At 32.2% G+C, this 22,080-nt stretch overlaps 4 protein-coding genes across 4 annotated transcripts; 2 read left to right on the top strand and 2 right to left on the bottom strand.

The window, feature by feature from the left end:
- LOC105161018 (ethylene-responsive transcription factor ERF118-like) lies at positions 630-1,340 on the top strand. Its single transcript, XM_011078573.2, has one exon. The coding sequence runs from the start codon at positions 630-632 to the stop codon at positions 1,338-1,340; it is 711 nt and encodes a 236-aa protein (XP_011076875.2).
- Positions 5,505-6,168, top strand: LOC105162118 (ethylene-responsive transcription factor 10-like). Its single transcript, XM_011080069.1, has 3 exons — positions 5,505-5,679; positions 5,739-5,972; positions 6,083-6,168. Exons 1-3 carry the CDS (start codon positions 5,505-5,507, stop codon positions 6,166-6,168), a joined length of 495 nt encoding a protein of 164 aa, XP_011078371.1.
- Positions 6,680-8,332, bottom strand: LOC105161010 (tetraketide alpha-pyrone reductase 2). Its single transcript, XM_011078560.2, has 6 exons — positions 8,157-8,332; positions 7,893-8,065; positions 7,574-7,762; positions 7,316-7,478; positions 6,993-7,182; positions 6,680-6,882 (listed from the first exon to the last, which is right to left on the bottom strand). The coding sequence occupies exons 1-6, from the start codon at positions 8,260-8,262 to the stop codon at positions 6,720-6,722; spliced, it is 984 nt and encodes a 327-aa protein (XP_011076862.1). The 5' UTR covers positions 8,263-8,332; the 3' UTR covers positions 6,680-6,719.
- Positions 15,631-17,511, bottom strand: LOC105160999 (3-ketoacyl-CoA synthase 6-like). Its single transcript, XM_011078549.2, has one exon. The coding sequence runs from the start codon at positions 17,270-17,272 to the stop codon at positions 15,782-15,784; it is 1,491 nt and encodes a 496-aa protein (XP_011076851.1). The 5' UTR covers positions 17,273-17,511; the 3' UTR covers positions 15,631-15,781.

Genomic DNA, 22,080 nt, shown 5'->3' with positions numbered 1-22,080 from the left:
TTCGACTAGTTAATATTAATAATGGATATGCAACAATGTATTTTAAGTTCAAAATTAGTAATAATTTAAAGAACTTATTAGTAAAATTGTCTTTATCCGTATCGACTTAAAATCGAACTTAAGATCGTGTATTCTCGATTACCGTTAACGGTTTTCATAATCTTCTTTTATTTGTTCGCCCTCTACCTAAAAACGAAATAACTAACACTTTTGTCTTGTCCGGAAACCTTTTTTTTTTTTTTTTTTCTTCCTGTTGATCTTTAAATTTTATTGAATATAACGTCCTTGTGCATAAAAAATGACATACTTTGATTTTGCTTATTTTTAATAATTTTGAAATTATATTAACGTTGCATTGTAATTATGTGAGGGGGCAAATTAAAGATTGATGAGGTCTGAATAATCTTATCTGGAATTTCCATTCCGTAAAATCTTAATTTCCAGATAATGTTCAATTTAATTCTCTAATTTTGAATTAGTGGTCTTATAAGTTAAGGTTTTTATTTCTTAGAGAATCAAAAGATTAATTTCCAAGGTCAGATAGGGTCGAAGCCAGCTCTCGCCCTACCTCAACTGAACTTGTTATATGTTTCTTGGTTGTTTACGAGAAACACATGAACCAAAAAACCATGGAAAAGCTGACGCCCACGCCCACCATAAAAATGGTTAGAATCTTGTATTCTGATCCAGACGCCACTGAGTCATCCTCGGATGAAGAAGTCGATACAACCCAGAAAAAGGGAAAAAAGAAAAAAACCCTTGAAATTGTTCTTCATGCGGTGAATAAGAGTTCTGGTTCTGCCTCCGAGGTTTCTTCTGAAAAGAAGCTCGTGGGCTCGGAGAAATCCCCGTTGCCGGCTGTGAGGAAGAAATTCGTGGGGGTGCGGAGGAGAAAATCGGGGAAATACGCTTCTGAAATCAGGGATCCCATCATCAAAAAACGGGTTTGGCTGGGCACTTTCGCGACTCCTGAGCAGGCTTCCAGGGCGTATCTTGCCAAGAAGAAAGAGATTGATGAGAAGCTGAAAGGGAAACAAGGGTTTGATACGGTTCCGACTGAAAAACCATCTGACAAAGATTCCCCATTTTCAGTTCTCGAAAATGAAACCTCGGATTTGACCAATGAGACGAGCCAGGCCGATGCTGTGAAAGATCAGGAAGGTCTCGGTGAAAACAAGGTTTCAGAAAATCAAGAAGCCAAATTTGGGTTCCTGAATGGTGTGCAAGTAGTTGACAACAATGGTTTCTTGGTTGGTGAGTTCAGCAAAATCGATGATCTCAGCCTCCCCTCAACGGAAGATGGGGTTTTCTGCCCGGACATGAGTTTTGGTGCTAAGTGAATTGTTTGGAGAGCAGATGTTATGCAAGCTTTCTAGTTACTTGGTTTTCTTCTTTCCGTTTCATCAGTGGAATGTATATATTGTTGTATTGTCTTATGTTTTTCATTTTATCTTTGATTTCTGTATGTTGTACCATGTCCTCTTGCTTCAAGTACTGGAGTTCCTTAATTGTCCTAAGTAAGGTTTTGTGTCTTGTTGATGATAGATCTTTGTTCATGATATCAGCTTCAAATTTAAGGATCTATTTAGCATCAATGCTCCAACATCAAACATTGTTCAGATGGAGTGAATTCAGCCATTGTCCATCTTATTGATTTCTTAGTCCAAATTCAAGTTTGTTGTTATTCATATATAGGAAGATTAGAAAACCTAATGGCATTTGCCTTCCGATGCTTGAGTTTTTGAAATACTAGAATTCGCGCCAAAGTTAACGACCATTTAATCTCTACCGCGAGCTAGTATTTCCATTAGTTTTAACATATGTACCTTTTTTATTGCATTCAATAATGAGAATAAAATACAAAAAATTATATTTAGAAATAACTAATATCTATTGTTCGGTGCTTAAATTAGAAACAAATTCGTAAAAGAAAAGACTAAAGAGATATGATATATGGATTAATAATTATTACATGATTCCTAAAAAATAATATGAAAAAATGACAATTCTAGCGAAAATAAAAGATTTATTTAAACGCCAACGATATTGGCTCCAACATTATCGCTACTATTTTATGAAAGTTGTTTGATTCACTTCTTATATCACATTATCAATATTGGACAAATAGTTATAAATGCTATTCCAAATTACAAAATGCTTACTAAACGACTTGTCATACATTTGATATGAATGAATGATATTAAGATATGATATAAGTTAGTATTCTTAAGTGTGTACTTTCTTTTTTATTTTTTTTGAAAGGCTTAAGTGTGTACTTTCAGAACACAAGTGATTTACTTCACATGATTTCATAGATAAAATTCAAAATTCATGAGAAATAGGAAACATCTTGAATATGTGTATCATAGATAAAATTCAAATAAAGAAAAAGAAACCACAAATTTGGACAAGTTATTTTTAATAAGATTTGTTTATTTAATGACGTCTATTAATTAATGACATCAATTATATAACAAGTATATTAAACTTGTCATATAATTCATTCAAATTCGATCAAACCCGATATAAGTTAATTAGAATTTTCCCTGTTACTAGAACAACAATACCAATCCCTAGCTAACTTAATTGTTAGACATGAAATTGAGGGTTATTCTTAAGAATCATGGGACACTAGGTTTAACAATGGTATATGTAACTCTTTTACAAATGCGAACTCGGATCCATGTCAGTCTGTTCAATCATAATTTAACTAGTATATATATCATTGAAAAAAAAAAAACTATTATTTGGGATGAAAGAAAAATATCCATCTCAAATTGGGATGGGTATTGGTACGGATTTGGGCCGACAATGTCATCGTGTGCTTTAAAATCAATTAACATTTTGTGAGACGGATTGACCATATCAAAACCTGCTGCAAAATAAGATTTGTTACTTGTTGTCCCAAAACCTGTCCTAAAAAATAGACCATCTTAGTGCGGGTTGTGTTCCATCTCAAAATTGAGGCGGGTTTCACGTCGACCATGCTTAAATTGAGGCGATTACATAATAAATATATATATGACTGTTGCAAAATCGATGCTAAATCCATTGCAAGTTGAAACAACTTTTGTCACAACTTAGAGGGTGTTTGCCCAAACTTATAAGTTTCTCAAAATATTTTATAAGATGTTTGAGAACTCATAAGCTCAAAAAAGGTGTTTGACAAATTTTTTTTAAAGAGTTTATAAAATCTCAAAATAAGATGTTTTAAATTTTATAAACTCTGAAAATAGAATTAAAATTTCTCTTTTTCGGAAAATCTTTTAAACTCTGTAAGATTAATATGTAATTAGACAAAAATATCCTTATACACACAATCACATTCTCTTTCTCTCTCTCTAGGATATTAAAGAACTTTATTTTTTTTTATTTGCAAAGAGAAAATGCTCATTATTTAATAATAAAATATTATACATAGTTAACATAAAAAATTGCTATTCAAATTATATTTATTGAAAAAATATATATTCAAGATATTATAAATTTTACAACTAGAAATAATCATTGATAAAAAGAATATCAATTACATATCTATATTAATATTCTACTAGCAAATATTTTAGATAATAGTTTGTTTTTTTTATATTTTTTAAAATAGATATTAAATTCTTATTTGGAGTTAAACTAGTGTGAACTATTTGTGAAAGTATTTTAAAATATTTAAATATAAAATATGTTAAGAAATAACAATTTATTTGATTTTAATAGTATTATATACGTCCTTTTTTGGTTATTTTACTAATAAAAGACCTTATTATGTCAAATACTCCAACATCTTATAAGATATTTTCACATGTTATAAGCTTTAATATCTTATTTTATCCAAATGCTTTAGGAGTTTATTTTTAAAATAAGATCCAACTCATTAAAATATTTTATAAGATGTAGGAGTTTATAAGATGTTTTCAAAAAGTTTAGCCAAATACCCTCTTAATATTATGCTGCAAATTTATATACCCATTGCAAAATTTACCGATATTTCCATAATGGCTATATCTCCATTGCAAACCTGTCCCAAATTCCATCCTAAAATCTAAAGGCTATTTCTTAACGGCTTATTTTCTATCTCAAATATGTTGCTATATTCCGCCCAAAAAGCTCTCTATATATATGTTTGTGTTGTTTTCACTATCCTAAATTATTAAACCACATAAACACGCTCTCAACCTCTCTATGAATTTTTAGTACATTAATAATATTAATTAGCATTATTTTCACGTACCGTTAATATTTTGAGCTGGCTGACCATGCAATAATTGGAACTATTTTTTGTTCAATATAGTTTGATTATAGTTTTTAATTTCTATATTTGAATGTAAAACATTGTAGTGACAATGAATGAATTTATAGCTTAAAATTTATATGTTTGTATAGTGATAATCACGTTAAGATAATTAAGGAGGTAGATGTATAAGTGGGGGAATGTGGGTATTAGATGTGAGTTTGAGGATGGGGTTTAAGCTTTTGTAAAATAGGTTAAGTGTTAGCATAAATATATAGTCATTGAGAAGATTAGGTGGCCGTTTTGAAAGTGCAAAAATGAAAGATTTCAAAATAATGAATGAGGTTAAGTTTGACTTTTGTATGAGAGAATTTTGCTTATAATTGAATTTGCCATGGTGAGGATATGAAAAATTTCATCCCAAACTTTCCGATGAGGCTCCATGCAAATGACGTCTCAAATTTACCCCATCTATCTGGCTTTTAGGATGGATGCCGACTCAAAATTTTGGACAATTTTAAGATGGACCTCCATCTGAAAGCTGATGCAAACATATTATATTTTGTAATTTGTTCTCGTTCCAAAATACGTTGCAAACCCGTTGCAAATTCAATTCAACAATTATCCATCAATTCGGAAATATTTGTGATGGTCGGGCTTATCCGTCTCTAGTCTGTTGCAATTCGGGACGATTATATTTTGCTAATTCCAAATATTTTTGGACATCTTTGACAATGACGATAGTTTACCGTCCCAAAACTTGTCCTAAAATGCGGCATCCCATTTCCAATTTTGCATATATCCATCCCAATCTACAGTTTTTTTTTTTTTTTAGTGTTGATTAATCCTTATTATAACTTGATTCATTTAATTATACAAGCCCTAAGCTAATTTTGGTTAAGCTTGGTTTGATATAATTAATACGAGACTAGTTCAACGGAAATTTTGAATAAACTTGAGTTTTGATGGAAATCCTGACGCCGACATTAGGTAGGCAAGAGGACATCTAGAAGTAATCGTGAATCCAGGACCCAAAACTTTGCGGGAAATATTTTCCGAGTCCAAGTAAATATAGAAAATTAGACTTTGTCATTCACTGCAGAGTTTAGGGTTTAGTATAAAAGAACTCTTATAGTCGTATACGTATACTAGCATAGCTAGATATCCTGGGAGGCTGGGATGAAGAATTATACGGGAAAAGTGGTTCTCAACAGGTGAAGGTTACAGACAAGTTCAGTGAATTCTGGTTTTGTTTTCAAAACAAGCAGCTGCAGGGGTCATGGAGTCCAAGAAATCCCAGTGGGCGAGTGAGAGAAGGGAATTCATTGGGGTAAGCAGGAGAAAGTCGGGGAAATATGCTGCTAGAATCACGCATCCCCTTATGAAGAAACGGCTATGGCTGGGCAGTTTCTCCACTCCTGAGGAGGCCTACAAGGCCTATCTTTCTAAGAAGAGTGAGATTGATAGGAGAAGCTGAGTGCCAAACAACGATTTAATTGGTTTGTCTCTGGAGAATCATCTGTCCAAGACTCTTCATCCTCGGATTTGTCGTCTGAAACGGACCATGCCAATGCTGTGAAAGAGGAAAGTTTTGGTGAAAACAACATTCCACAATTAAATCAAGAAGTGAAATTTGGAGTCCTGAACGGTGTGCAAATAGTTGACAGGAATGGGTTCCTTATAGGTGAATTTAGTAAGCTGGATGATCTAAGCATCTGTGCAAGCAAAGACGGGGCTCTGCTCGGATGTTAGTTTTAATATTAGATGAAACCTGATACTAGAATTTGAGTATATGCAGAGAATATGTTGAGGTTCATGAGCTTGTTCTTCCGATTTAACCAACTAAATACTGATCAGGTCCGGATGTTGGTGTGAGTAAGCTTTATGAGCTCGATCAGACTCTTATAAATGTTTGGGATCTAGGCCCGACATTATGCATTTAGGATTGTTCAGTAGCATTCAACTCTTCTTTTATGATGTAATTATTTTGGTTGAGATTTGAACTGAATGGAAATATAATAATAAATGGTACTATATGTTCATGATCCCGGATGGGTTAGTGCTATTTAGAGTTGGGGTTTATATGTCAAAGTAAGTATGGTACCATGTAGCAACATTGGCATGATTGAGGATCTCTTCATCAAGTGTACAGATTTTGGGCAGACCCAAGTCCCAGTCAGTCCTGGGCGGGGGCAAAGGGATGACGTTTGGGGCGGTTTAGTTAATTCCTTGAGTTCCGGTAGATAGTTAATCGTCTCCTGCAGTTGAAAGGATCTGTCTATGTTTTTCCCCTTGAGGTGTAAATCTATAACTAGTTCTTTAATTTCAGTCATGTACTTGCAGATTTTTCTTTAATGGAACAATTCTCTCATAATCTTACACAGTACCGAGAAAATATTATCCATTGAAATGCATTAACATTTCATCTTGGTTTGTTATTTTGAATAAATAGTACTATGACTGAACCAGCTGGGACCAAACAAGTTAACCGATTTCAGAAATTTTTGTATAAACTTCCAAGAAAACCCTTTTGTTGGAAACTTGTAATGCAGTCATCGAACATTTGGTCCAGTGATTTCAGAGGAGGGAGCCCCAACTTAAGAATCTTGCTAGTGTCCATGGTATGTGGATTGTCATCTCCTTTCTGACTGATACACCTGCAAGAAAGGGAAAAACCTTCAAACTCCATCCCGAATCTTCCTAATAATTTCAATATGCTGATACTTGTTTCTATCATGAATCAATCAACATGAGCAGTTCAACTCACTTGTTTTCGTAAGGGTAAGATGGATATTTGGCCCTTAGCATTTCAATGATCTCTGACCAGTGTGCCACTGAGCCTGAACATACAAGTCTGCCTGATGCTTTGCTCTCTTCCATTGCCAATATATGTGCATTCACAACATCATCTATGTGCACAAAGCCTACCGTTGTATTTGGATATCCTCCTCTTAATCCTAAAGCAGAATAGCAATGAGTTGGACATATAAATGAGCTAAATAAGTGTCAGGCACTTGAACAATAAACCATGGTCTTGTCAAAGTTTCATTCTTCAAAAATCTCATTTCATTTTCAACACTGCAATCTAACCTTTAACAACGGCCAATATAAGTAGCAGTGTACTAGTTGGTTGAGGTGCAAGTAGAGGACCGACTACGAATGAGGGGTTCACCACCACCAGATCAATCCCACTTTCCTTAGCAAATTTCCAGGCCTCTTGTTCTGCTATAGTTTTTGCATAAGCATACCAAAGCTGCAAAACATATCCTCTCAAAGTTTAGCAAACTAACATAATCATGCTGATCCTGCAATATTTCTAACAAAATAACATTGCTAGTACTTTATTACATTGTGGTTTTTACAATATTCCAGATCACTCCAATGAGATTCATTGAGGGGGGACTCTTTCTCAACATCATATCGGTATCTAATTGAAGAACAAGAAGAAGTTAACACAATCCTTTTCACAGTGCTTGTTTTCTTGCAGGAGTTGAGCACATTTAAGGTTCCTTTGATGCATGGATCAATCAAGTTCTCCTGCAATATTTCAGTTCTATAATAAGAAATAGCAGACATAGTGGATGAGATTACCAAAAAACTCAGAGGCGTGGGTTGCATTGATTAATCACAAGTAATTGAGTCTATTGCTATCATAATATACACTTACCTTGATGTTATCATCATAGGCAACAAGCACTGGCGATGCTGTATGGAATACACCATCCACTCCGTCCACAGCCTCATCGAAACTTCCTTCAATCAGCAAATCAGCTTTCATAATCCTCAGCCTTTCGTTGGCTCCATTTAGCTCCCAGAGATAGCCTACCTTCTCTGCATTTTCTGACTCAAAAGAAATTACAATATTTAATAATACAACCCATTAGCAAATTAATTTCCAAGAGTCAGGGTAAAAGTTAGACAGAATACGCACCTGGATTTCGTACTGTCGTCCTTACAATATGACCCTTTTCGAGCAGGGACTTGATCAGGTAAGCTGCGATGAATCCGTTCCCCCCAGTCACACAGTATTCCGGCATGTTCCCTGCAAGACCTTATTCCTCTATGTATTTTGTTGGTCTTTGTTTGGTAATTTAGTTTAATTTGCAACTGAAACATTTATATAGGTCTTTAATTTTCGGTGTTTACGATAAATATAAAGATTCGGATCATACGAAAAGATACTTTATAACGTGAAAAAGCTTGTGGGCAGTGACAATTTTGGTGTGAGTTTGGTCATCGAGGAAAATGGCAATTTCATGCTCGGAACACACATGATTTTGCTTTAATGATAATAATAAACTACAGATATTAGTGAGCATGATTATCTGCTGATAAATTCACCTTCCTTCCTTTCTTTCTTTCTTTGAAGCGGGTTTGAAACTGCAACCTGGAAAGTAGAAAGATTTGTGCGGATCAGTCTCAATCCGTCGGGATATCATCATTTTAATGACGGGCTCCAAACTTGGAAATTATCGTTTTATTAAGCTATATTTGGTTGATGCATTTAAACTTTAAGAAAAAAATTTTGAATTTTTGTTCAAACAACTTTATATTAGAAGAATTCAAAAAATTCATTATTATTTACAACACATAGTTCAAATTTAAAGGTGAAATTTTAAAAAAAATTGAATCTAAATATAAATTTTTTTTGAATCTAAAATTAATCCAAATGATTTGTATTAGAATTTAAAATTCATGATTGCAAATTCATCAATTTAAATATAATCTTAGTTCTATGAAAATAATTGCAATAATTTCTAAAATTTAATTAAGGTTAGAAAAGAAAAAGAAATATAAAGATGCATTCGGGTGATAGGTGTATCCAACACCAAATTCAGAAAATTGATTTAGCTCTCTCAAAACTTAATTAATTAATTTATTGAATAAATATTAAATTTGTAAAAGTCATTATAGAAAAAGAAAAAATTAGTGACAAAAAGATCAATTGAGAATTTTATCATATGAGTATTATTTTATAAAAATTGTTATTGGCTTTGTGTATAAAGTTAGGACTAAAATTTTAGAAAGAAAATACAAGAAATAATTATAAAATGAGATGAGATTATGATTTTTCTTTTCTTATTTTTGTTGGGTAGAAATTATAGAAAAATGGGAATTACTTTCTTTATTTCTTTTTCTTTTTGGGGGGAATATACAGAAAATGAAACTTGATATCTTTAATAATCACTTAAGCCCAATCCAAGTCCACTTGGCAGTTAGGGCTTGACAGGACTTTGATTCGCTTTTGGATGTATTTGATTTTCTTACTATAGTATTCGTATGGTAAAATTAAAATTGAATCAAATCCAACACAAATTTCATTTAATTGAAATTTTGGTAAACCAAAATGACATATCAATTTTTTTTCCTTTCGAATTAATAACAACGAACAAAATTCTATTGGGTTTGATTTTTTTTATTAATTAATTTATTTTTTTAAATCTAATACTTATTAGTTATTAGAATACTTAACCGTTTTTTATATTTTAGTTAATACTTAGTACCTAATAGTTATATTAATTAAAATAATAAAATTTTATTTTTTATAAATAAATCTGATATTTAATATTTATATATATAATATTAATATATAAACTATTTTAAAAATAATTCATTATTCAGTGTTGTACGGTATAATTGCGTCGAGTATCGAGATTGTACGAAATATCAATTTTTTTTCAAAATTTAGATTCAACCTAAATCAAATTTTTTTTATTGGTATTCACTACATATTGAACTTTTCGATTATACTGCTTTTAAAGAAGTATTTTTTATATAAAAATGTGGAAGTTATAGCATAACTAAAAATGGGTGTTATTATTAAATTAAGAAAGTGAAAATCAGATAAAAGCTAAGGCTAAAATGTAATTTTCATCCTCTAAGTTATGCGTTTTGAAAAAGTCCTTTATCCTTTTAAGGTTGCAAATTAATTCTAAATCTTTTTGTGTTTTAGCGACTTTAGTCCTCCAGCTCTGAAAATTACAAAGTCTCACTGGAAAACAACATGTGCTCCTCAAATGGCTCTTTTAAATTGCGGGTTTTCATGTGATTGGCCCATCTTTTTATTTCGTCTATGTAGGCAAAGATGGGCCGATCACATGAAAAACCCCAATTTAAAAGAGGCACGTGAGGAGCACATATTATTTTTCGAAGTGATTTTGCAGTTTTCGATATCGCAGAGGACTAAAATCATGAAAACACAAAAAGATACAGATCAATTTGCAACCTCCAAACGATAAAGGAGTTTTTTTTTTTTTTTTTTTATCAAAACGCATAAATTACAGGACAAAAAATTCATTTCAATTTAAAAGCTATATTGGATAGTGTTTGAGGAAAAAAATACTTCTAAAATAAGCTTAACTGATTAAGATTGTTTTGTCTTCAGAAGTTGGAGATCATTGAGACAGCAAACAGTTGGGAAAACTCGTGGAGAGTTGCTAATTTATGTACATTTTTACTAGTCATAGTTTAAGTCTCACGTTTTCATTTGTAAGAGTAGTGTTTTTATTGATTAGAAACAACAACTTATTAGCGGTTAAGTTAGGTGTTAGACGTTGAGTTAGTTGGTACAATTTAACTGCTTCGTGGCAGCTATATCAGAGCAGCAGTAGTTGTATTATGAGATGTCATTCTTTCTTTCTCTTTGTCTTTGTTAATGGAACTTACAGATTCCATTTTTCTTACTCTGTTTTCAAATCTCTTCAAGGTATAAGGTCAGGGTAGTAGCCAAAGGCTACACACAACAAGAAGGGATTTACTATCACGATACATTTTTCCCTATGGCTAAATTGGTTATTATTCGATATTTACTTGCCATTGCATCTTTCAAAGGTTGGCATTTACATCAATTTGATGTTCAAAATGCTTTCCTTCATGGTGACTTGGACGAGGAAGTTTTCATGCAAAAACCACCAGGGTATTCTAAAAGCTCCCTGGCCAAGGTTTATAAACTTCACAAAAGTCTTTATAGCTTGAAACAAGCCTCAAAACAATGGAATTTTAAGTTCACAAACGCTCTAATTAAATTTGGCTTTACTCAATCAAAGTCAAAGTACAGCCTATTCACTCATGGTGATGCATATTTTTTTACAACATTAATGTTATCATATGTTGATGATATTATTGTGGCTAGTTCTTATTTGACTAAGATTGATCAAAGTGTCACGGATCTCTTTAGTATATCCTTGGACTTGAAGTGGCCCGATCTGAATAAGGAATTTATCTATGTCAACGAAAATATGTTCTCAATATTCTAGCAGATGCTGGATCTCTTGGAGTTAAACCATCAAAGCTACCAGTGGAACAAACTTGAAGCTGAGCAAACATTCTGGGCAACCACTATCATATCCTTCCCCTTATCGTCGTCTAGTAGGACGGTTGCTTTACTTGATCGTCACCAAATCGGATCTTTGCTATGTTGTTCAAATATCAAGTCAGTTCATGAGCTCGCCTACTTCATATCACCTACAAGCTGTTTATAAGGTGTTGCGCTACATTAAAGTTGCCCCAGGCAAGGCATTTTTTTTCGGCTCATTCTTCCTAATTAGGCCTCTTGCCAAGATTCACGTATAATCCATATCTGGTTATTGCATCTTCCTAAGTAATTTACTCATATCCTGGCGCTATAAGAAGCAATTTATTGTCTCTCGTTCTTCTGCTGAAGCAGAAAATAGAGCCATGGCCAACACTAGTTGTGAGATTACATGGCTTTCATTCCTATTCCGTGACTTACAAATTTCAGTACCTACTCCTACAGATTTCTATTGTGATAACGAAGCAGCAATCCATATCGCCGCCAATCCAGTCTTCCATGAATGGGCAAAGCATTTATTGAGTTAGATTGTCATCTCTTATTTGTGAAAAATGTCTCAGCTTGGCGATATGCTTACAAAAGCATTATCTACATTCGTATTTCATGGTCATTTATCCAAGTTGGGAATTGCTAACATCTACGCTCCAACTTGCCGGGATATTACATGATACTAAATCTTGACATACATTACAAAAGATTCTTGAATCTTAACATATAAAGAAGATTGAAGATTTGTATATAAATGAAGAGGATTGCACATTTATATATATGATGAGATTGTACAAATCTTTTCTTTTTGCTTTAGTAGAATTATTGTGTGTATATATATATATCTCACTTTCACGTGTACAAACAACACATAAATTTATATATAAAATATTTTCCTTCACTTACAAAACTGATGACACTTTTTCGAAATGTTTCAAATATGTCACAATCCTGAAATTATTCATCTTTTAAGTCGATCTTACAACAGAAAAATTGGTATTAAAATTTTTGAATCAAGACAACACCACGTGTCAATGAATCCAATGAAATATTTAAGTTTCCATTGTGGGTATGCCCCCCGTAGTAGCTTTGGAGGTGGTTGGGTTGGTAGTTGGTACCTTTCATATTTAATTATTCAATTATCAACACTATCATGTGGTCCTTTCAAAAAATAATTCATCAAGTTCCAGATACAATAGGGTACATATATAGATACATTATTGTATCAAACTGCATTCCATTATTAATCAATAATTGTTAATTAGCAATTGAGAAAAAGTATCAATTAATTATCAACAATTCATCAACCATAACAATTATACACAAATATTAATACTTCTTTTATTTGGAACTTCAATCCCACAGTCTTAAAGAATTGAAATCTCAGCCTCACACTTAATTAGGTTAGAGTTTATTGACCTGTCAAGAGCTTGAACTATTTTTTTTTTTATTAATAATAGTAAATAAATTATAACAATTCATTTCGATATATTGAATAATACTGAATTACAATAACTGTGTATACAATTCTAACTACTTGAATCCTATTCTAGAGTATACATGGACGATGATGATGTGACCATATCACTCAATTTCAATAGCAAGTTTCAGAATCAAGTGATACAGTAATAACGTACCTTGTCTTGCCTAGATTTAGCTATATGCACAAACACGTGTGCATCTACGCGCCCCCATATAATAATAATAACAATAATAATGATAATTATTATTATTATTATTGTTGTTGTTGTTGCACGCTATTTCCACGTATATATAAAAAAATATAGTGTGGGATGAAAAGAAAAAAAATTATAAAAAGATACAAAAAGTAATGAAGTGATGAAAAAGAAAGAAGTATGTGAGAAAAGAAAAATGTGGGTAAAGTAAGAAAGAAAAGAATTATAATTATAGGTTTATTAAAAATATGAAAGCTTGTAAGAAAAAATAAATATGGAGAATGTGAGAGAGAAGAAATTAATGGTAATAGGATTTATTAAAATTATGAAAGTTTGTGAGGGTTAAAAATATAGAGAAAAATGTAGTAGTGGGTTGAGGTATAAAAAAATTATAATTGTAAAATAATTAAAATTAATAATATGGACAATTTTGTTTGAACGAACAAAATGAATGAAAGGGTAAAATGGGACAATTAAATATTGTTACGATCTATGGATTTTCTATTATAATAGTATCGATAAAAGAAGGGTAAACTACATTTTACCATACGAACTATGTTCGTTTTTACACTTTGCCATCGAAACTTTTTATGTGTCAAGTTAACATCTCAACTTTACGAAATTTGCATTTTGTCATATATAAAGGTTTTCTTTTGTTGATTTTTTGGCCGAAAAAAATCACATACTGGCGTATGTGAAAAATATTACATCACATAATCATTAAATATCATACATGCATTGCATGTGATTTTTTGACAAAAAGTTCGGCAAAGTACAAAATTTTGTAAAATTGAGATGACAAGTTGATATAAAAAAAAATTAAATGCTAAAATATAATATCGGTGATAGTTCAGATAGCAAAATTAATTAACCCTAATAGAAATATGAAAAGTGAGAATATATATAGGTAGTTCACATGACATTAATTCCATAAGATCTTCTCGAAACTTAATTTTAATTGTTTTGTCTTAATTATCTCTTGAAATAAACAATTCTCTGAAGAAACTTATAAAATTTTAATATGAAAAATTGTAGCTAGCTTATATGATCAAATTAAAGAAATTTGTTAAAATTTCAAAATAAAATAAAAATCTCCTCATATATATGACACCAAACACAGACACATGCACCTGCTGCTGGCCTCTTGATTATTTTAAAAATTAATTGCAGAAAGAGGCATCCTCCTATTATTCCTATATATGTATATACACACACATGAAAAAGTAATTTGAATACGTACGTATACGCACGTACGGTTACTTTAAGTTTGAATGTTGAAAGAACATGACATGCAAATATTATTTTATTCACATCTAATTATGCTACCACTCAAATCCAACTCAAAATAAATAACCACTAGTGATGAATATGATCAAAATTTCAAAACTTGTGCTGATCAGATATATAAGTTTGTGCAGTGACAGTAAAATTCTTTATTAAGGTAATAACACTAGAATATATATATATATATATCTAAAGATTCAAGTACCAATATGTATATATATATATATATATAGATGTAAAGAGTATTAAATTGTTGTTGCTGCACTTTTTCTTTCTTCTGACTCTTTGCCTTTAATAAATTTTGCTCTTTCTGCAAAACAATAGTATTAAATTGTTGTCAGGTGTATGGTTCTTTTTTTTCTGTGAGGTGTATGTTTTTTTTTAAAATTCAGATACGTGTCCACTCACACACATTATTAATTAATTTTGAACTCAATATCTCTACAATAAAATATTGAGTTTCAAATTATCGGGCGTTCCCTAAAAGACACATGTATGGTTGAGAGATCACATATGAGTGATAAAGAAAATCAAGTCACTTAGCTGAATTTATTAATTTATTTTTGACCAAACCAGTAGCAGTCATGTACATATAATGCTCATCAAACTGAGATGAGAAACATACAGCGCTGCCTAGTGGTTCCGTACAGTTCCTCTACACTTACCAAGCTTGCCCCGCCCTATCAACCCTTAATTCTTATCCTTAAATTTAATTTCTTGGGCAACTTTGTGTACCTAGGTTGGTGAAGAGAAGTAATGAGTTCATAAAATTAAAAATTAAAATGTCAGAACTTCCTGGGCAACTCCATTCATTTTGATCATATTAGTTAACATTATCTTATAAGTAGTTTCACAACCTTAATTTATCCGACAACTTAAAACTTAATGTTGAATAAACTTCAGCACATTTCAACCATTTCTTATAACATCTGTAATCACTTGATTATGATATCATAAGTTTATCGAAATCGAGGACACTTAACCCTCTGCGTGAAAGTTATAATCTATATATACTAACTAGTTCTGAATTTAGTTGTATGTTGTAAGGTTTACTACTACTCGTGTTAAGAAATATAATCGAAGACTTGGGAAATCTCAGTTGCAACTAAATTATGGACAAATTCATTCATAAAATTATAAAGATATAATAGAAAGTGCAATTCTATTTCAGTGGATAAACTGGCTAGCTCAGTACAAAGATCCTTAAACCTTTTGGTTGAAACACAAGGTCCTTACATAGAAATCCTCAACACAATGTTTGAGCATTTTATTCCTTCAAGCAAATAGAAAATTACACTAAAGCTTGACGACTTCAGGGATGTAAACTGGATACTTGTCAATGCAATCAGCCCAGGGCCCTTCAACCGGCGTCTTGATCGTCCGGTTGCACTTCCACACGGCGCTGTTACACTTAAATCCACTGCCGAACGCTATCTGCCACACTCTATCACCTTTCTTCATTCTCCCCTTGGACTCAATGTAACTCAATTCATACCATAATGAAGATGAAGAAGTATTTCCAAACCTGTGTAACGTCATTCTCGACGCCTCCACTTGCTCCTCCGTCAGCTGGAGGCTCTTCTGCAGCTCGTCGATCACAGCCCGGCCTCCCGCATGGATGCAGAAGTGCTCAAAGGCCTGCTTGAAGTCCGGAATATATGGCTTCAGCTTAGAGTTGAAGATTTTTCTTCCAATAAGTGAAAGAGCAAAGAGAATTTGCTCTGATGCAGGAAGAACAAGAGGGCCTATTGTAGTTATGTTAGACTTCAAAGCCTCTCCAGCTATAGCCATGAGGTCAATATTCAACTTTATCCCAACATGACCTTCGGGATCTTCTTCTTGTGATATGCATCTGTATGATTTATCATCAGCTCCTTTATGGGTTCTGACCACATGAGCCAGTCGGTACTTTGCACGGCGGCGATCTGCCCGCCGGTTGGACAAGAGAATGGCTGCGCCGCCCATTCTGAACAAGCAGTTGGGAAGGAGCATGGCTCTTTCTTTCCCCAGATAGATGTTGGGGGTGAGAATCTCAGTGCTTATAACCACAGCATTTGAATTGGGGTGGTATTGGAGAAGATCTTTCGCTAAATCAATGGATATCAAACCCGCGCTGCAACCCATTCCGGAAAGATTGAAACTCTTTATGTTGCTTCTCATTTTGTACTTATTAATGACCATGGCAGTTAAAGATGGAGTCGGAGAAAAAAGACTGCAATTCAAGATCAGTATATCAACGTCTTTAGGCTTGAGGCCTGTTTTCTGGAAAAGAGAATCCATGCAAGAAAAGATGACAAACTCAGCTTCTTCTCTTGCATGCGCCATGTTTGGTGATGGAGGGATATAATGAATGGCAGGCGGCAAACAGGTTTCTTCCCCGAGGCCTGAGCGTTCGAGGATTTTCATTTGGAAATGCACACTTTTAGGCTCGGTGAATAATGCCAGCTTCGCGTGTTCCATGAAACCAGCAAAGGAGACCCGGAGGCTGCGTGGAGGCTTGAACAAGGCGTAGTCGACTAGGTATACGGTTCGAGGCCTTGACATGAAGAAGAAAGTTAAGGAATAGATGACGAGGAATAAGGAACATATGATGTGAACTAAGGTCAAATGCATTGAGTTCCATAGTTGGAGGATTTCTTCGGGGCTGGTGTTAAGGGCTTGGATTGAGAGAGCGAGCATGATAGGGATAAGCAAGAAGATGAGGAAGTGGTTTACGAGGTATTGGTATCCTAGTTTGACGTACTTGAGTTTTACTGATTGTGAGAAATCCGGCATTTGTGGAGCCATGATGGTTGTTTGTTTGTTTCAATTGGAAGAGAATTGGGGGGCTGGGGGAAATATAAAGGGGTGAGAACATTTATGATGGGAGATTGGTGGGCAGCTGAGATGGTTAATGAAGGGCGTGTGTGGATATTGCTCATTGGCAAAGCACCAAACCAAGCAGTTGATTTGGAGTAGCTGTACATACAACTAGCTAGCTGCATGCTGCCTGCAGTGCTAGAGGCTTAAACACTCTCATCTATGAGACAATGATCTGCAGAGTTGGAACTTGGATTGATGTTTCTACAGTATTAAATATAACGTAGTTGGGGTAGGCTGCAAATTCTTCACTTTTTCAACTTTCTCATTTATGAATTTAAGAGAGAAGGTGAAGGGGTGTTTGCAATAGCTTGTACTTGCTGATAAAATTATAAAAATAAAATAAAAATTGAGAAATAGTTGGCATTTGTTGTAATTAAAAAACAATAATAATAATTAATACAAAAATTAAGTGGTAGTTTTTTTATTTATAAATATATAAAGTACATATAATATGGTTTTCTACAACTTAGTAACAAAAATTTTGTTTTTATTATCATGTACACTACAAAAAAATAGTTTGATAGCAATGAAAAAAGATTAACCTTGAAGTAATTAGTGAGTAAAATTATCATTACTAAATCACATTATTTAATACAATAATTTACTTGCTAGTACTTAGCAACAAAAAATTATTGCTAACTAATTAACAACGAATTGTTTACAAATAGTATAGTTTCGTAATCGAAATTTTACTTACTAATTAGTTCGAAACTAACTTTAACATCAATTTTTTTTATAGCTAATTTCTTGTAGTGTCAATATAATTGAGATGGTAACAACCTAGCTTGTTAAAAGGTTTTTATTAAAATTAAGTCCTGTTGAACCGAACCAATCATACAATAAGTGTATAATGTACTTGATGCAAGCAAAACATGTGGTGCTCGGCCAATTTGGAGTGAAAAACGGTGAAATGAGTGCTACATTAAAAATGTGTAAAATGAGTGAAGATGAGGTGTTATTGCTCGATTTTTGTGCACAAGAAAAAAATTGATAACGAATCAAAACTTAAATCACCAAAGTACAATATTCCTTTAAGCTAATATGGTAGCATAAAGGTGAAAAAATTGTAGTAGGTAGGCTTAAAGTGTCAAAACATCAAAACATGCCCTCTTCCGTTGCAAGAGCTCTCTATTTATAGGCGACAATAAGTTGGTTGGACAAGATCACGAATTTGGGGAAGCATGATATAATTTTGGTGATTTTTTTCTTTTTAGTTATTTTTTCTTTGTTGTAGATGGGTTACTAATCATTTTGTATATTCTCTCTCTCTTTTTAATAGGGTTGAGTGAAAATATATATTTTTTGATATAGTTATTGAAGATGATTTATTTTAGGAAAAAAAATGCAAAACACCCCCAATGATATCCAAAATGAGTAAATTAACCTCTCTGGAAAAAAAAAATTATTTTTCTGTATTTTATAAAATAAAGCAAAAATTACTTTTCAAAGGAGGTGGTGTGTTATACGTACCTTTTAATGAGATTTTGATTGATTTTTTAAGAATAAAATATTATTTCATATATAAATATATATAATGATATTATTATACTATATATATTATATATTATTTATAATATATGCATATCTTTATTATTTTTTTTTTAAAAAAAAAAAGCTAAGCCCCGCCGCCGCACCTTCCCCTGCAAACTCTTCTCCTTCCCCCTTTCCTTTCCCCACAGTTCAGCTCTCACACCTCCATCTGCACCTCCCCTCCGACGCCTACTCCTCCCCGTGCCCAATGTCGCTGTCACCGTTGCCGCCCTCCACCGCCATCCACCGTCCCTCTCTCTCTCTCTGTGTGTGTATATATATAAGTATATATAATATATTATATATAAATAAATCATATATGTATATACATTTATATATTTCTAAAAATATATTTTACATAAAAATATAAATTTTGAATCCAAACCATTGATTCGAATCAAAATAAGATCTGGACCATTGATTTACTAGTTAAATTTAGACCTTAGTTTCAAATCAGATCCAACAGTTCTTAACTAATGTTACTAATGTAATTTTATAATTTAAAATTAAAAAAAGTAAAAAAAAAAAAAGCGTGTGCACCTAATAAAATCGCGTAGGGGTAACACAAGAAATTTATTATTTTATTTCACAAGGGATAATTTGCTCATTTTAGACATGATAAAAGGCCGTATGTATTTTCCCCTTTCTTTTAGTGGTGCATTATTATAGAGGTTGTAAATGATTTATTTTAGTAGATGCTTTAACTGTTAGATTGTATTTAATAAACCTCCATATTTGAAGCTTGACCTTTGAAGTTATCCTTTTTCCTTTTCTGCTTCACTATTAGCTCTTAGGTAAGCGTTGAACATTTAGTATATAGCTGCTGAGCTTTTAAAGAAAGCCCGACAATCTCATAAAGGAATACGATGTGTGACAATGTTTCAATTTTGTTTGATCATGTCCTTCATTTTCCATCTTACAATTCTTTTCCTATTTTGCCATTTAAATTTTGTTGTAGATGTTTTTTTTTTAATTTTTTTTATTTTTTTGTTGTTAATGTCAAATAGATGTGTTCAATGTATTGAGGTGAACGAGGATGATGATAGTATTGATAAGGTGAATGAGTGTTGATGATAATTATAGATTAGGATCTAGAATATTATTAACGATATTTTAAAATTAAGTTAACTATCGATTTAAAGATTTTAATTAAAGTTAACTATCATATTAAAAGTTTCAATTAAATTAATTTATTTAAGTTAGTCATCAACTTAAAATTTCAAATAAACTTATTTAACTAAATTAGCCATCGATCAACTTAAAAGTTACTACTAAACTAATTTAATTAAGTCAATCATCAATTTAAAAGTTTTAATTAAACTAATTTAACTAAATTGGCCATCAACTTAAAAGTTTTAACTAAATTAATTTAATTAAGATAACTATTATCTTAAATAGTTTCTTTTGTTTTCATGATATAGTTTATTTTTTTACTCAAAATTAATATTTGTTTTTTTTTTAATTTGATTAGGAGGAATCGCGCACCTTCACTTATTGAACAGTTTGAGAAGTGTTGGAAAGGCAAAAAGGGCAATTGACCTGACTCGAGAGCTAGGATGCAGTGGCAAGTTTATATTCTTTAAAATAAAATCAAAGTAAATAATTTAAATTATCTTCAAGTTATTTGCTATTTATATTATTCTTAATTGTATAGGAAAATTTTTGAAAGTAGAGTGACGATTGGGACATTGTTTTTTATTTGTCCGAGTCATTTTTTAGCACTTTAGATAATGATTAACCACTATGGTTGGAGGCAATTGAAGAAATAAAGAAGAGCAAAATTTGGTGTATGGGTTGGAAAGCGAGGTTATCCACTTGTTTTACCTCGACTAACACTACTACTCTCAATCTAGTGCTGGAACATGACGGATTAAAGTTAATGTACAAGTTGTTTCGTGAAAACAAAACAATGGGTCGGAAATAAAGCGCACAAGTAAACAAATACAATTGCTAAGGAACCTAGTGGTGAAAAAATTGAGTACGACGTTAGAAGATGTGCGCAAATCAAAATATAACTCCAGTGACAATGATTTACCATCCCGATCTGACCAACCATCTTTCGATGATTGTGAAAATGATGATGAACCCTTTTATTAAATTTGCATGTTTGAAACTTTATACTTTTATTTAGTGGATATGTATTGAATTATTTTTTCTATATTTTACAAAAGTTGTAGAAAAAATATAATAAAATTCGTTGCAAAGTTAATTCGGTGAAAGGCAAAGATTTGACAATGTAACCACTATAGCAACTGACAGTTTTTTGTGCCAAAATTTGGTACGAACAGAAAAATAGAGGAGATTATATGGATAGTTTTTCATGGCAAAATAATTTTGCAATAGATTTTATACTAAATGCGTTGCTATGACATAATTTTTAAGACCGCATTTGTCGGTAGTAAATATACAGCTTTTGCTTTTAAGATGCATAGCTGGCACTTGCCAGCTCTATCTTAATTAATTTATAAATGACCATCCATTTTATGCTTCTGTATACCAACCTATCATTATGTAGAGTTGGACATTTTCAATTATTTGCAGTTTGCAAATCAGAAAACAATAAATCCACTTCATTTCCTCCCTCCATTTTAGGGAAAACTTTTCCACCTATTAATTTTTTCCTATTACAAATTATAACATCTCATACGCACTTAATATATATACACGTGAACACAATATCAATTCCTAACTTAAAATGACATAATTTTTATACAACAAAAATATAATACAATTTAAAGTAAACCCATCCATTTTTTTTTTCTTTAAGATGAAGTATTATAAGCACATATATTTAGTTCAAATCCCCATATTCAGATCTCCATTGCTTCATCTTCAAAATCGGGAACCCCGTTATCTTTTTTTTTCCTTTTTGGGATAAATGTAAATTTTATTAAGATAAAGAGAACCCATTATTGTACACATAGCCTTATAATAATTTGATAATTAAGCTAGATAATAAAGCTGATAATTCCTCTATGATAATATATATATAATGAAACATATAGGATAAGGGGCTCATGATCCCTAAGTAATAATAGCAATAACCAAAAACTTCTTGAAGGGGCAGCAAAGTCAAGTAGTTCTAAATCTGGTTTAGAAACATCAAGAACCAAGATAGATACCTAGTTCGAATCTAACATCTACATCTAAGGTGGGTGTGTAATCAATACATGTCCATCTTTCTTTCCACGCAATCAAGGAAT

Source organism: Sesamum indicum, linkage group LG1 (genome assembly GCF_000512975.1).
Source record: "Sesamum indicum cultivar Zhongzhi No. 13 linkage group LG1, S_indicum_v1.0, whole genome shotgun sequence".
Lineage (NCBI taxonomy): Eukaryota > Viridiplantae > Streptophyta > Magnoliopsida > Lamiales > Pedaliaceae > Sesamum > Sesamum indicum.
This window is presented reverse-complemented; position numbering and strand designations above follow the sequence as displayed.